This window comes from Athene cunicularia, assembly GCF_003259725.1.
Source record: "Athene cunicularia isolate RWA chromosome 3 unlocalized genomic scaffold, athCun1 chr3_part1, whole genome shotgun sequence".
In the NCBI taxonomy this organism is placed as follows: domain Eukaryota; kingdom Metazoa; phylum Chordata; class Aves; order Strigiformes; family Strigidae; genus Athene; species Athene cunicularia.
The window spans coordinates 119470370-119486698 of record NW_020799097.1 but is presented as its reverse complement, the minus strand read 5'-3'; the positions used below and the strand labels follow the sequence as shown (position 1 = coordinate 119486698).

At 40.1% G+C, this 16329-nt stretch overlaps 1 protein-coding gene across 1 annotated transcript in view; it reads right to left on the bottom strand.

Moving 5' to 3' along the window:
* The window catches only part of SPTLC3 (serine palmitoyltransferase long chain base subunit 3), a 91052-nt gene that overhangs the window by 13567 nt on the left and 61156 nt on the right, over window positions 1–16329 (bottom strand). The window contains exons 8-10 of the mRNA XM_026845360.1: window positions 13340–13445; window positions 5484–5703; window positions 3234–3360 (exon numbers count right to left, since the gene is read on the bottom strand). Of these exons, the coding sequence (XP_026701161.1) occupies window positions 3234–3360; window positions 5484–5703; window positions 13340–13445 (453 nt within the window). The remainder of the gene's footprint in view (window positions 1–3233; window positions 3361–5483; window positions 5704–13339; window positions 13446–16329) is intronic.

The window sequence follows — 16329 nt, the reverse complement described above, 5'->3', positions numbered from 1 at the left end:
TTTCAATTGTTGGGTTTTTTTTTTTTTTTTCACCTAGATTATCAACCCCCCATATGTACATCTAGCCTTCTTCTGAGGAAGGATCAAACCTTTTTTGTTGGTATGAAAAATCTGTATCCTGAAACAGACACCTGTTGTAGATAATTTCCAGCTAAACAGTTTAGGTTTCACTGAATTTTCACAGGTTAAAGTGCTAACCTGTTCCTTCCTTGTAAAGAAGCTGTACTCCCTGTGTCCATAAACACCTACTCATACCCTGTAGTCATGCATGCAGTGTACTGATCCTGTCCTAGAAATGCACACCCTGATCCTTTCCAACCAACTGTATTCTTACTAATCAAAAATGAAGGAAGAAAATATGGGAGATCAATCATCTGGATACACATCAGGATAAATACCAGCAGTATCACTGCATTTCTGGCCTCTGGCATTACCCACTATATAATTCAACCTATGCTACTCTTTTCTAGATCAACTGCTTAACAAATCAGTGGAGAAAAACTAGCAAAAATTGAAGGGAATGTGAAAGCATTCTGGGAAAATATAAAAGAAGACTATGTGAAGTTGTAAAAAATATAGAATAGAGTTTTCAGAGCAGCAATTTAAATGACCAAATCAGTCTTCCTTCTCTTAGTTTTCTATTAATCTACAGAGGAGTCAGACATGAAGTTCAGATGTAAGAACATGGTGGGTTAACACATTTGTCATCCCATTATTTCATACTCTTTTCAAGAAGCACCCTCTAGTTAAGATGGAACTTTTTACCAAAATCTAATTTAATTCTTTTCCAAAATATTCCCAGTATTTTTTGCATTCCCAGTAGGTTTTGTATTGGTTTTCCCCTACAGAAATGCCCTCCAGAGGGCAAGCCATCAGTGGACATCTCCTTATAAAGGATTCCCCAAATCATCCTGAGGGAAGAGAATGCCATTTGAAATAAATCGCAAAATAAACTCATTCTTTCGATTCATCAGGCTTCCAGACAACAAAGGGGCCATATCACTCTTGGCAACTGCGGTTCATTTGAAACTTCTCTGCCAGGTGTCTCTGCTACATGGCTCATGCTCTCATAAGGACAGCTCACATGGAGGATTCATGGTTTTCTATGACAGCAGACCAAAAGAACTCAGCCAAGGCTGCTGTTGTCCTTGGAAATGAAAATATCTAAGAAGAGACAGTGCTTTCTCCCTTCTGATCCCCCCTCCTTTCTAAGCCACCACCTTCTTCTGTCTGAAGGCCAAAGCAGCATTGTAGTGTGGTCCAGCACATTTTTTCCTGTGTTTTGGGTTGTGGGTTTTTTTTTTTTTTTTTTTTTTTTTTTTTTTAAACCAATAGACTAAAATAATGAGTCTGGCTCAGAAGGACAAGAAACATTTTTACACTTCATAGCCAGTTTGCTAGCCTTTGTGCAACACTCTAAGTTGTGATATACGAGTTATTAATTTGTTTTTCTATTCATTTGCATTTCATATTGCAAGGCAAATTCTTAAAAAACCTGACAGATGACTAACTTATTTTGCGAAGGATTTGCAGAAGACTTAATAAGCACTTATTTTGTGCAGAAATACAAACATTGTGCCGTCAAAGAACACTGGAAGAGAAAATGCTGCAAACTCTTAGCCCTAAGACAGTCAGACACGCACATCTTAAAAGGCTCCGTCTTGAATCAAGTTCTGCTATTAGCCTGCACTGAACTGCATGCAGAATCACGCTAGCTGAAGACCATTTTTAAGAGGCTTTGAAGGTTTGGAAATGCTCTGCGTGTTTAATATTTTACACGCGGCATCTAGGAGAGAACCTTAAGTGCCTAAATCCTGGGAAGGCTCAGAGTAAGGCCGCCCTCTGATGGCAAACACTCCCTACAGCCAGCGCAGGGAGCAGCACAGCAGGACAGGCTGCACGCACAGTCCTCAAGGTAGAAGAAAAATGTCAGAGCTGGTTTCTTATATTGAACAGGATGTAGACATCAGCATACGCAACCTCAACCTTTCAAATTTCAAGTTGGAAACAGTCGTTTTGCTCTGACTTTGCCAAAATGACAAAAGCATTGTTTCCTTGCTGTCTGCACACCGCACTCGCAGAATTTGGCATCAGGACCGGATTCTTTATCCCTTCTTTTGTACGCTGGGGTCTTGTAAATTCTGGCCTAACTGAAGGGCTGCGATAAACGTCTTAATAGCCTCGTGACTATCATGGTTTGAAACTGCCCTCTAGGGCACTGCAACAGAATAGTGCAGAGCAGCATCTTACCTGCTCTTGTATACACTTTTTCCTTTCCGTATCCACCTTACTCATGTCATATCTATCAGGGAGGGCTAACAGAGAATTACTCCATTAGTCCTACACGAGGCAAGAGAAAACAGCACAGCGCAGTGCTGTTGGACTGGTATAAAAGAGATCGCAATCCAGAGCAGAACCTGTATCTTCAACTGCCTGTTACACAACGATGTGATTCTTGGGAATTCATAAGAAAAACTATACCACTTCAAAACCCACCGCTCTGAGTTAGGATTTAAGACCTAGAGCATTGATTACATCTCAGTATCATTTTGAAACAGTAGCAGATAGACAGGTTACAGCTATTTTGTTGCTTGCTGCATATAAAGCGTATTACACAGAGGGCTGGATGGCAGCTGCATCTGCAACTTCAGGAAAGGAATATAAATAAACGAAATTTTTCATAAAGACACCAAGTAGTCAATTCTTTTGGGAGAAAATGTACTTCAAAACTAGCTTTAGAACATAATAATTAATGCTTGAGTGAGGAAGGAATTCTAAGAATCATCTTCTCATACTATCATCTAACATACAATACCTGTTTTGAAATTCTGTGCCATGCTCGAGTTGCTTGCTGTTCCGAAGGTTCACACTTAAAAAGAAGCTAAACTGACAGCATCTAACCCATTAATGAAGGTTTATCCTTATAAATTCCTCCTACAAAGTCAGACAGCCTACTCAAAGGGCAATTTATATACTTCTGTTTGTTGCTGGCAACTACAGCGCCAGAATTCCAGAATATTCCCATCCCTCCTGCATGTGGATGGGTGTGGAAAAAGAACAGCACCTACAAGTATGATGATTTGGATATTAATTTTACAGTAAGCATTATTTCCTTTGCATTGCATTACCAAACTACTTTGCTGCTGGATGACATTCTGTGTGTGCATGTGTGCAGGGGGTGCAGTGGGTGCTCTGCTAGCAATTGAAATTTGAAGTTAAAGAAAGTGGCTTACCTTGTGTTGTCCCATCTTGTCCCATGAGACATTTCATTGCCCTGATGATTTGCTCTGCTACGGGTGGACACATAGATGTGGCGTACACAGCACTGTGAGAATGAGTTCGTAAAAAGTCCACAAGGTCCTTACACAAGCAAAACAAAGCATGAATGAGCTTTGAGCTGGCCAAACAGCAGATCTCCCTCTTAACTACTGCAGGAGTGAGAACACGCAAAGTTTCACCAGTTATCGGTTTGCTTTCTTGGCTGCTCCTGTTAATTCATGGCCTGAAGAAACATCAGGCAGGTGTAAATACCATATTAGTAGGGCAATTACAGCTGAAACAAAGGTCTGGAATAGAACAATGTTTACTTCTGTGCTTAGACTTACTATAAAGGAGCCCAAATCATTTAAAGACCAATTAACAGCTGTACTTAAAATACAGCTCAGTTCCTCTCTGGGAATGAAGCAAAGCTGACATGACATCAGTACAGTTTCTCTGACACAAGAAGTAACCCAGGAAAAGCAACCTTACCAGGATCTATCTTTAGCTATTAACATATACATTTATTTCAGTTGAAACTTCCCATCAGTGTGGCAGGGACAGTTATGTTAGAGTTGATATAGTTGTTTTAAGATTTCCTTGCATAACTAAGAGAACAATCTGTGATCCTACAAAAAGCATTTGCTGCACTGTAGGCATGTCTAAAGCACCAGTAACTCGCCTGAATCCAGGGACACTGTTGGAATTCAGCGCTTGATTAAGACCATCATCATTATGATAGCTTATACCTCCCAGTACAAAGTATCAGAGTACAGTTACCACACTAAAAGCTTAATGCATGATAGTGGGAATGGGATGAAGCCCTCTTGAAAACTGCCTTTGATTAAAAATATCACCAGAAAAAAACGGAAAGACAGTAACACAAATTATTGCTAAAAAAGCTGTATGAGTCTATGCCATAAGTCCAATGCTAAGGAGAAGATTTACCTAACTTCATACAGGTTATGAATTGCTGTATTGCAATTGTAAACCTAAGGGTTTGACCAAATATCTGAGAAGCCTTCTGTGCTCTGTGCTACAGTGAGGTTTTGGCTGCAGAAATGAATGTAAGTGTGCTTAGTGTGTTGGGTGAGCAGCTGCTACCAAGGCCCGGAAGCCTGAGGCAAAGCTTTGTGATACGCACAGGCGTGAAAAGAGCAACCCACTTTCATTTGACAAAACTTCCAAGGATTAGATGATGAATTACTTCAGACTGCTTTTCACAGGTCTAGGCTTTCCATAATTTCTACCTACATTAGCCACATTGTCTTTGGAAAGAGTTAAACCTTCAGATACAAATTTAGGAAGCAAAGGAAACAAAGAAAATTGATTCTTGATGTACTATGATAGCCTGCTTTAAGATCTTCAGGGGCAAAACCAAAAAAGACATTAAGAAATATACACTTTATACTTTCTTATAGTCCTTTTATTTTACTCAAGTGCTACCCTTATTAATGTTATCCTGACAACAACCATATGGGCTATCTAAACAGGCTTCCTACTCATTCAGCAAACTACTTAAAAATACATTCAGCAGGGTATGAAAAGGGTAAATAATCAGCAACCACTTGATAACTCTCTCAAGCAACAAAACTGATGACATTTCACAATGGTGCTGATTATGCTTTCTCTTCTTCTACAGCCCCAGTTAAAACAAGCTCAGCTCTACTTTTTGTTGACATCTGTTGTTGGCAAGAAGTTGTTTTATTAATGTACGCAGAGCAACTGAGGACACGGATTTTACTATTGCAAAAGGCCCTCAGTGACCCTCTTTCTCCATCCTCCTGAAAAACGCAACTATGACAATCTCCAACTGTTTAGGAATTTTATTATCGGTGGATGAAACTGTGGCTTTAATCTCTCAATATTGCTCCACAAATTGTTTACAAATGTGAAACAAAGTAACAAGCAGTCTGCATGCAAATTAATGTAGTGAAATATATTTAGCCAACCACAACATGTCTAAACATTTCCAAGACAAACAACAATCATCAGGGTGGCACAGAAATACCCAAACCAAGCAAATTACGTAATATGAACATTAGACAAAAATAAGAAAGTCCGACTGTTTGATGTGCATTTGGGATCCAGACAAAAATGGCCCTAACTTTAGAATAATGCTTCTGTAAGGCAGTCTACGTGAAAAAAATTATGAACTATATCATACATAATAAAGAAGGTACTTCTCCCACCTTGATGTTAAAATGGTTGTGTTTTCCTTTTACCTTTTTGCCAGCTATGTATCCTCCAGCTGCACCAAAGCTCTTTGTGAACGTTCCCATTAATACGTCAACATCATCAGGACTCATACCGAAGTACTCCACAACTCCTCGGCCCGTTGCTCCCACCGCACCGATGCTGTGAGCTTCGTCCAAGTAGAGGTAGGCTTTGTATTTCTTCTTCAGGGAGACTATCTCTGGTAGGTGTACGATGGACCCTTCCATGCTGTGGAATGAGAGAATCATGGATGAACAGCAAATCCAGTATTCTCCTTCTCTTTAAGATACTGCCAGAAAATATAGGCATTAATTGCCTTACTCCATGAAAGATCTTCTGGAACTTCAACTTGTATTTACAGTTCAAAGAAAAATTGCAACTCTTTCCCATCTGCGGGTTCGTATAAAACAGGAAACAGTTTTAGCATTCAAGCAATCAAAACCAGTCAAAAAAAATCTTTGAACATTTCCAAATTTTCAACATGCTAGAAAAGGGAAGGATAACGCAAGGGGGAGATACTCACCCAAAGCAGCACATCACAATTCACTACAAAACAAGTATTGTAATGAATTACAAGTAACCACTACAATTCAGTCTGGTCCCTGCTCATTTCATTGTCAGCTATTGTGGCAACATTTGGGGGTAACAGCTCTAGAGAAAATTACTCTGGTGCAGAGGAGCTGGGTCTAGCACATCCAAGATCTGGGCCACATGAAACGCACAGATGGTGCCATAACTCTAAGCAGCTCCAGTTTTCAAAGGGGACAGAATTGGTGATTAGAACAGGGAGCTCAAAGCCACTCTTGCCAATTGTTGCTCCCAGTATGTACTTTTTAGGAAATAATAGCCTGCTACCTAGTACTCAAAAGGAAAAAAAAACCCACATTATTTTTCTTCTTACTTTCTTACAGCTGTCCAGGAAAAGAAAATATTCTGAACTTGCACTAATGGTGTACTGAGATTTGTAGAAATAAGAAAAGATGATTAATCTTCTGTATTGTTGGTAATCACATCAGTAACTTAGAAGGCACAGAGGAGGTGTACGGCAAAATGAAAGCTCAGGGAGATAAATAAGAAATGTGCTCTAATCCCATAAAGATGAAGTATCGATAGCATTGCTGTGAAGACTGGTACGTCTTGAAAGCCTTTGTGAGATAACGCAGCTATGCTTGGATGTGCTCTGATGGACTCAGTATTAATTTCATAATGAGTAAAACATGCTCTCTTCCACTAACTGTAGTAAGCAGGTCTTTAAATGCTAAATACTTCCTATCAAGCACAAGGCAAGTGCGCTGTATGCCAGGAAAACCAGTGCTCTGTGGCTAAGGCCTGTGGCTAAGATGTGTCTGACTGCAAAAGCTACAAGAGCTTCAGGTAAACAGAAACATCGAGTTTGCTCCCAAATAGCATGTACAAATGAGCAGTGCAAATCAACACAACTTCTTGGGCAATTCTTAGATCCTGGACCGATGGCTTTCACAGATTGTTTTATTGTCACTCCAGTTGCACTATGCAGCTGGAAGTCTGGTACCACAAAAGGAGCAGGATGTGCTTTTAGCACTTGGGAAATTTCTGACAATTTTAGTCCTTCTTCATCCTTCGGTCTCCTGAGTAAGTCCAGAAACAACTTGTTCTCCAGTTTTGAAGGAGACCTGCCCATAGGCAAGTCTCCATTAGTTTGAAAGAACAACATGGGTGGAGCAGCCATGGACAAGGGTTGCCTGTGCTGTTCATACTGGGAGGTTCAGAGAGCCTGGCTGTACATGCCTGAGGCATATCTTTGGCTGTCAGGTGACTGCTGGCAAATCTTCCCTTCTGTCTTGCTCAGCCATAGAAGAGGCAGCTGTGGGGCTGTATATTGGCACCACAATCTCTTGCAGCAGAGAAGGGTGGGCTTTTAGTCTGGAGAAGAGGAGGCTGAGGGGAGACTTCATCGCCGTCTACAACTCCCTGAAAGGAGGGTGCAGAGAGCTGGGGATGAGTCACTTTAACCAAGTAACAAGTAATAGGACAAGAGGGAATGGCCTCAAGTTGCACCAGGGCAGGGTCAGACTGGCTCTTAGGAAGCATTTCTTTCCAGAAGGGGTTGTTGAGTGTTGGAAGGGGCTGCCCAGGGCAGGGGTGGAGTCCCCATCCCTGGAGGGGTTGAAGAGTCGGGTTAACCCAGCGCTGAGGGATCTGGTGGAGTTAGAAACTGTCAGTGTGAGGTTAATGGTTGGACTGGATGATCTTCAAGGTCTTTTCCAACCTAGACAATTCTGTGATTCTGTACTGCAAGCTTCTGAAGACTGGGCTTTTTCACTTTTCCCAAATGGCACTTGGCAGGTCGGGGAGAAGCAACTTGAACCACCACAGCTACATCCCTAATGAATACAGAGGCAGAGTCCACAGTCCTCACATAGCCCAGAGTCAAAGCCTTTGTCAGATTTTGGCTGCACCTGTCTGGTCATCTTGCAGGTTGGCTATATGGTCAGAGAGTGAATGTGGTGCCAAGGAGCACCTCGGCAGAGAGAAGAAAATAGGCATCCCACCCTACATCTCCCAGCAATATTTGGGCAAATCAGCTAGGCAGAGAAGGACAATAATAGTTTTTCCACATTTACATGGATATCATTAGAATTACTGGCTCATGGAGATTCAGATGGAAGAAACAGCATTTATCTTCAACAAGACAAGAGTAAAAATGGTAAAATAAAAATACAGAGTTTGATTTGCTGCATATGTGTGAAATGGAAGCAAAGTTGTTGCTGAATCCAAGACTACATAAAGCTGGTATGTGGCTGTTGCAAGATTTAACCATTAAGAAGATTTAATGAAAACTTTTCTTACTTGTCTGAGTAGGAGATTTCGCTCTGAACTCTAAGTTGTTTAGCAAAAGAAGACACTTGTATTCAGTTTCAGTGTTGATTTACTGCTCTTGAAAGATGCTAGCTGACATAAATGGTTATAATAGTTGGCACAGATCCTAACATGGCCTTGAAATGTCCATGGAGTAGAAAAAGCAAAGTGCTGCTGGTTTCATGTATATTTTCTGTGCTGCCATTCAAACAGGCCTCAGCCCTCCTGATGGCAGAGATGAGAGCTGTTTTGCTGCTTACTTTGTTCTTGGTCTCTCTTTTGACCCTGGGAGATGGTTTGTGATATGAACACTTCTCTGTTTAGAATTGCTCTAAGATAAAGCTCACTTCACGTAACCCCTTGGGTAGCCCAAATGGAAAGTTTACTGAATCAGTCAGTAAATATTGATGTCAACTGAGTTTGAACCAGAGAGCCAGAAGAGAATTGTAATCGTTCTGTCTCAGTCTGGTAGTGTCACTTTTACAAAGCTATTGATCTGTTTCCAGATCTGCTCAAGCACACAGGGCATGTCAAAAAAGCTGGATGGAGACAAACATAAGCTGGCTCTGCCCTGGCCAGACATTCTTATTATGTGGCATTACATCCTGCCTTGTAGCAAAAATTATTAGCTTGGTGGCAGGGATGTAAAACTTCTAGATTGCAGCTGGCCCTCATCTCCCTCGTTCGGTGGGCAGGCACAAAATCTTTCTTCAGTACACACTCAGTTTGAATCTACTTCCAGATGTAAGGAGATAATCCAAAATTTTGGGATCACTGAATTTAGAAGCTTGATTCAATCCCTACCAAACCACTGAGATTCTTCTTGATGCAGCTGATGAATTGTGGAGCCATGTGATTTGAGAGACAGGAGGTGCACACTTGTGCTGGTCCCTTCACTTGGAACACAAGTTTGTTTCTGACAGGATACTGATGGTTTTTGTCCAGTTTATTCTAAAACTTCTTGGGAAAAGAAATTTCTACATCCTACTATGGTACTACAGTTTTTTTGGGGTTTTTTTGTTTTCTGTCAGGAAAATTAATTTACCGATATTCAACCTGTTATCTTCTTCATAATTGCATCATTCAACATCTCTAAACATGCCTTATAGTACCACTATCCTTTTAACATTTGAAAATTTTATTCCTCTTTCAGGCTTGCTTGTAATTGGGAAAATCCCTCCTTTTCCGATCTGTTATTCCCAAGATGTATGCATACCATTTTAATGTTTACTTTAGGTATTGTTTTCATACATAAACCTTGCACATTCATACAACAATCTCTGTTTTGTAGTTTAGGGCAATAGTTTTAAGAAAGCCTTCCAATCCTGCCCTCAAATACAATCCCATACATCGAAACGACAGAAATGTAATGTTTAATGCTGGTCACTGGCCAAAGATATTAAATGCTACCCCATTCTTTTCTGGAAGTCCAGTCACTTAATCCCAGGATATAAAAAATAACCCTGATAAATTTCCCATGGTATTGGAATTGAATCCCAAGGAACTTCTAATGCACATGAAAAGGCACTGGACAATATCTAACTGATCAGAGCACTATTTTCTTAGCTGGAGGGGAAAATACCCACATTAAATCAAAAGCAGGGAAAAAACAAATGAAAACCAATCTGGTTTGATCAGTTTCTGGTGCCCCATAACTCCTGCCCTGGGCCTTAGCCTATCTGACTCCTAGGTAAATATGTGTGCAAGAGAGAAGCAGCCTACTACAAACCATGTAAGAATACAGTAACTGATTAATCCTGAACTGGAAATGGTAGAAGCCAAGGAAAACATTAGCTGGAATTTAAATAATAGAAATATGATTTAGCAAGTCAGTTTAACTTGTGCCCTGGATACTGCCAAAACTTGTTCATGCTTTCTGTACTGAAGATTGATGGCTTCATGGTCTCTCTCAGTTTGGAACACAAATGGAATATATTTGCTCCTAGGCTAGTCCAAGTTAAGAACCAGCTTTCACTAGTAGTTACATTTACTTCTGATGATTTTTTTTTCTTTTTAAAACAATAGAGACATTAAAAAGCAAACAAACATACACTTACTGCTATTTATATGACATCTAGCTCAAGTGTTTCCCAAGTCGAGGGGCCAATTCTGCCTTCAGTTGTAACCACGCAAAATCTGCGGCTTATAGTTTCAAACCCAGGTCTGATTTCCAGAAACGCTCATGTTGGCTAACAATGACCCTTTTCAAATTTTGCCAGCTGGTAAATCCAAGCTTATGCACAGTGTAAGCACTTTAACATACTCCTAATGGGAATAGGAGGCAAATTTTTTCCATACCATCAACTATGGTTGGACTATGGTGTCCTATATAACAATATTTTTTTAAAGAAGGAAATCTTAGTGTTTCTTTTGCATCTCTGGAATAAGCATTTTGGTAAAAATTTTCCAAGCCAAACTTGCAAGTCAATATATTTTAACTTGGAGAATGGCTCTGACCAAGTTATTTAAATTCTGTATTAGTTGTCCCTGAAGCATAACTTAAGTCCTTTAAGGAAAAAAAAAAAGAAGTATTAACTATTGTAAGAAGAATACATTAATAAAAGTCTACCTTCTCTTAAAGTCTCTAGATGAATGTTAATTTGGCATCTGGCAGATCTTCAGGAAAACTAACATTGGCCAATATGGAGTTGGAAAATTTTAGTCTCTTTCAAAAATCATGGGCCAAGAAAGGAAAGAACATGCACACAGAAAGAGTATTTCTAGTGTTTCTTTCTCCAGCTTTTCTTTTGCATATGAAATGTTGTTAGCTACTTACTGGATTAGACTACACGGCCTGTGAGTCTGTTCCCAGCAGTGCTGTAAGGACAGATCAGCTGCATGTGTCTTGGGCTGGCAGCGATGGCAGGGATACAACACAGTGGGGTGTGGTGGTATTATGCCTCAAGTTAGAGCAGACTTGCTTTGCAACCAAACCACAATCTTCAATTTCTGATCTGCTTAGACTATGAAAACAACTAACCAACCAACCTAGCTACTGCTAGGGCTAGCTTCCAATGAGAGATTATTAGAGAGCTGAGATTTGTGTTTCTTTTACTTTATGCCTTTCACAAGCATAGACACTCAGGGCATGAGTGGTCTTAACATTATTTAGCCCTTAAGGGGCTGAAGGAACTTCACAGTTCCTTTTTAATGAGGTTCTCTGAGGTTTAACAGGTTTTTATTTTGCGTTCCAACAGAAGGTTCCTTGAACTTTTGAAAATGAAATCTCCTTTGAAAATGAACTGCAAAACTAGAGGAAAACTGTATACCAAATACACACCTGGAAATATAGTTACTTGTAGTTGCAATGTACTACTAAATGTAGTTGCAAAATTATGCATTGCATACATTAACTAAATGTAGTTGCAAAAATATGACAGTGGGTTTGTCCCACTGCTCAGGCCAATCTATGCTTTTGAGTCACCAGTCTGCCTTCTTGCTCCCTAGTGGTCAATATCCAGGGTAAAGTGAACAAAGCTCAGCAGCTGGAGCATTTTCTGCAGGCCATATGACTGATGGGAATATTTGTCAGTAAAATGTTGGTGGTCCACTTAAATTCCGCGTGATCAAAGCCCTTAAATCTGAGCTTTCTTTTAGTAGTGCCAAGCTATGTTTATTTGCAGTTATACTCTGTTTATTCTGGTTGAAAGGAGATGTTCAGCCTGCTTTGCATCAGCTGATCCGCTGCCGACCTGTTTTAAGTCTGAGTGACAGGTGTTTAGATAAGGACTGATTTGTTCTCTTTGCAGATGGAAAATGTTAAGTAAAAAGAAAGCACTGACAACTATGAAGTTGTGATGACATAAGATCATAAAAGGTTCCTTATAAAAAACGTTAATCAGCAAAACTGTGTTAGCATTTCTCAATAAAAGGGCATAAACGACTGCCCAGCCAGACTGGCTGTATTTCAGCAAGTTTAATGTTGCTTTCATAAACCATGTCACATCCTATGAATGAGTAGTTCTGGTTCCCTTCTCTCTGGTACAGGTGTCGTTACTTCCAAACCTTCCCTGACTGCCCCCCCTCTCATCATTGCTACAGTAGCCTTGCCTAGGTCCCTGCAAACCCCCTTGCTGTTCAGATCCCTGCTTCTTCAGCCCTCTCCTTCTCTTCATGATCTCTACCTCTCCCTGCTTCAGCTCCTTGCCTACCAGTGATTCCCCCTCCATGCCATTCACCAGCCCCATGGCTGCCTCCTCAGCAACCTTCTCCTGACTTGAGTGGTGGCCAGGATGAAGCCCAGCACGGTGAGCCTGGCTGGTGCTTCTACTTTTCTGATCAAGTCCAGTGATGGTTTGTCTTTCTGGTGGGGTGCAAGATGCACCACACTCATGAATCAGAGCTATCTGACTAGGATGCTCTATAATTACATGGTATTATTGATGTTGATATTATCTGATGTATTCTTAAAGGCACTTCTTCATTCAAATTCCTCCATGGACTGGGGCTACATGAAATACCACTATATAACTTTGAAAGTCAGTCATTTAATTGTTCTTCCTGTTAAAATGTGAGTCCATTAGATTCAGCACTAATTACTAGAAAGGTGCTGTTATCACTTGGCCTATGTTGAGTTTTTAGATTCCAGCAGCCGGGTAAGAACTGGGCACACAGAACTTAATTAGTTCTCCGTAGTTGTCTTTTGATCTGTCCACGCATAACAAATAACTTCAGAAAACTCAGCTTACTCACTTAGTAAAACTCCTCACCTACTATAGCTCCATGAATTTTATCACATACACCAGCTGATGATCTGTCTTGCTCCCACAGTATATCTCCCATTCCACTGTGATTTGCTAAATCAACATTCAGAACAACGCACAGGATCTAACTGGAGCAAGTTATACCAGGGCTTAGACGACATAGCGGAAATCAACATATTTATAAGATCACAGAATGTTCTGGTAACCTTCACTCTTATTAAGATTTCTCTCAGATGCCTGGAGTCAATGTTCGCTTCCCTCAATATACCATTCTGACCTCAGAAATGATAAAGAGTACTCACGATTCCAAAACACAAACATACCTGTAAATGCCCTCCACGAGGATGATAATTTTTCTCCATGCTCTGTGGCTTCGAGGCTGCCCGTATATTATTGCATCTCTCAGCAGCTTCTCAAGACTCTGCATATCTTTATTTCAAAATAAGAAAAAGGAGGAAGGAAAAAACATTAACAAGGATTTTTCTAACAAACTTTTGATTTTCCACTGGGCACTATTTCTGCCTATACAGAAAAAGACAATATTAAGAAAATGTGTCCCGAAGATAAACTTCCTTTATTAGTAGGCAAAAGCCAATGATTTATTGGCTTGAATGCAATCTAGTGACAAAGAGAGTTACAAAAATCTTCCAGTTATGCACTTTATCTGGGGAACTTCTATAAATTCTTGGCATACATTTTTATTTAAAGGTAAAAGGGAACCACTTTGCTTAAGTACTGAGGCTAACTGCCAGTAGTTTTCTGTATGGGTTGCTGATACTCATGTCTCAAGGTTTCCAAATAGCGAGTTTTTGGTTGCTTTCTGTCGTGGTTTAAACCTGGCTGGCAGCCAGCCACCATGAAGCTTCTCATTCACCCTCCTCAGGTAAAGGGGCGTAAAGGTAAGGAGAGTCGTAGGTGAGATAAAAACAATGTAACTATTGAAATGAAATTTTAAAAAATAGTAACAGTGATAATAATAATAAAAGTAATGATAGAATATATAAACAAGTAATGCACAATGTGATTGCTCACCACCTGCTGATCGATGCCCAGACCGTTCCCAGCGAGCAATCCCAGAAAAGAGAAAATGTCGAAACCACAGTCCCAGAAGAGAGAGAGCGCTTTCTGGCCAACCCTCATCTATCTACTGAGCATGACATTGTATGATATGTAATATTCCATTGGCCAGTTTGGGTCTGTTGCTCTGGTTGTGCTACCTCTCAGCTTCTCATGTACCTGCGTACTAGCAGGACATGGGAAGTTGAAAAGTCCTTGATTTCTTAGCAACAGCTAAGGACATCAGAATATTATCATCATTCTTCTTTTATCAAATCCCATACTGAATCAAAAACACAGCACTATTCTAGCTACTAAGAAGAAAAATTAGCTCTATCCCAGCCGAAACTTCCCAACATCACCATAAGCTCATGAACAACATGCACTGCTTCAGCAAAGGTTTGGTTCGGGCTGTGTGATGCATGTCAGGATAGCGGTAAGAGAAATCTTGTCCTACTCAAGAAGGAAAGTGAGTGAAAGATTGCTGATGAGAGAGGGAGAGACAAGTGGGTACAAGCACATGGCATGGATACACTAAATTGGTGCCAAAATGTTTGGTACTGGTAGGACTTCAACATAAGGAGGCCTGGAATAATGATAGAAACTTAGCTGCTTTCTCAAGGGCTGAGTGTGGGTAATCTAATACAATTCTTGAAGGTAAGCCACTGAAGTTTTAAAAAACATGGAAAAAACAAGCAAAACCATCACAGGCAAAAGGGTCAGACCAAATCTGACTCTCAATGCAGAATTAAAATCTAACCAGCATTCTAGTGTCTCCACATGAATGAACACTCCCCAAAATGAATTATTCTGGCACTTTTTAGCAATCTGGATCTACATTTCAAAATGTTTTTCAAAGAACATCTTATAGAGACTTGTAATACCCCAAGGAACACTAAAGATCAGCTCAAATTGTGGGCTTAGAAAAGCAATGGTATTTTTTCATGATATAACCCCACTGTTTCAATCACACATCTTAATGCAGTTATTATAACCTTCTAAAATAGTGCAAAGCTAATCTTTAAAATATAATTGTCCCAAGTGAAGAAAGTACACCTTAGATATATTAATATTGACCTATAACTTTCTGCTTGACTAGAACCAGGCCATTTGCACGGTAACTGTCCATCACGAATGACCTGTGACCCGAGAGATGGCAAGTTTATGATGTGAATCCTTCCACCCTCATACCCTCACCTCTTGCTAGTACCATTTACTGATGTTGGTGAAAGATAATTTTTTCAGAAACACTTTGCCACTCTGCACTTTACCATGTAATCTTTTGACCTAGCAAGACCTTGTCATAATTTGCGAAGCACAAAACATGCATAAGTTGCCCCTTATTTCAACGGTACAATCATCTGCACGGCTCAGTGAGCTCTGAGATGGAAATGCTATTATGAAGAATGCAATGTAGACAGCACAGTTTCCACTAGATGGCAATCAAGGAAATAAAAGTTCCTTGGTGCTTTAAAAGGGGAATTTATAAACCAGCTGAGGATTTGCAGCACATGCATATTTCATAGAAGAGAACTGCTCACCTTCTCCTTTGAGTAGATAATATTCAGAAATCCTTTTACATTCTGAGCATTAACAGATTCCCCAGGATGACAGAAAACTCACTCACTCAAAGTAAGATATGGGTGCTCCCTTTTCTCCACTGAACTATTTCATTGTCATCTAAATCCTTTTGGGACAGTTGAAACCCTCTGAATCACCCAGGATCTTTCAATTCAGTATTCTCTCTATGTATTCAGATTGGTTCTAGTCTTCAGGAAAGTAAGTTTGCCCATCTCTCCAGGCTAAAAGCAAGTCTTGAAGATTCAGTTATTTTAACATACATCCATATGAAAAAAAAAAAAAAAGAGGACGGGATAGAGAGAAGTGAAATATATATAACTTTAATAGAGCTGCTTAAAAAATTACATGGATGTGAATAACTCCTCTGTTGAAACTAGTGTGGAACATAAGACCACAGATAGGGAACCTCTCCAAGGGATGAGCTTGTCTTGAGATGACAGTCCTGCTGTAGTACAGGCTAAGGACATGTCTGCAGGATCAGGGCTGTCTTACTTTGGTTTTGATATCTCATTCTGGAAAACTGTATGTGTGACCCTTTCTTAGGCCTGTAACACTTAACACATAATTTGTTTAGGTGCTGATGAATTTTATTGACCTTTTTTTTACTCTGTGCTTGTAGTGCCTCATTTGGAAAGGGGAAATTGGCACGAAGAGAAAATCTCCCCCCCCCCTCCCC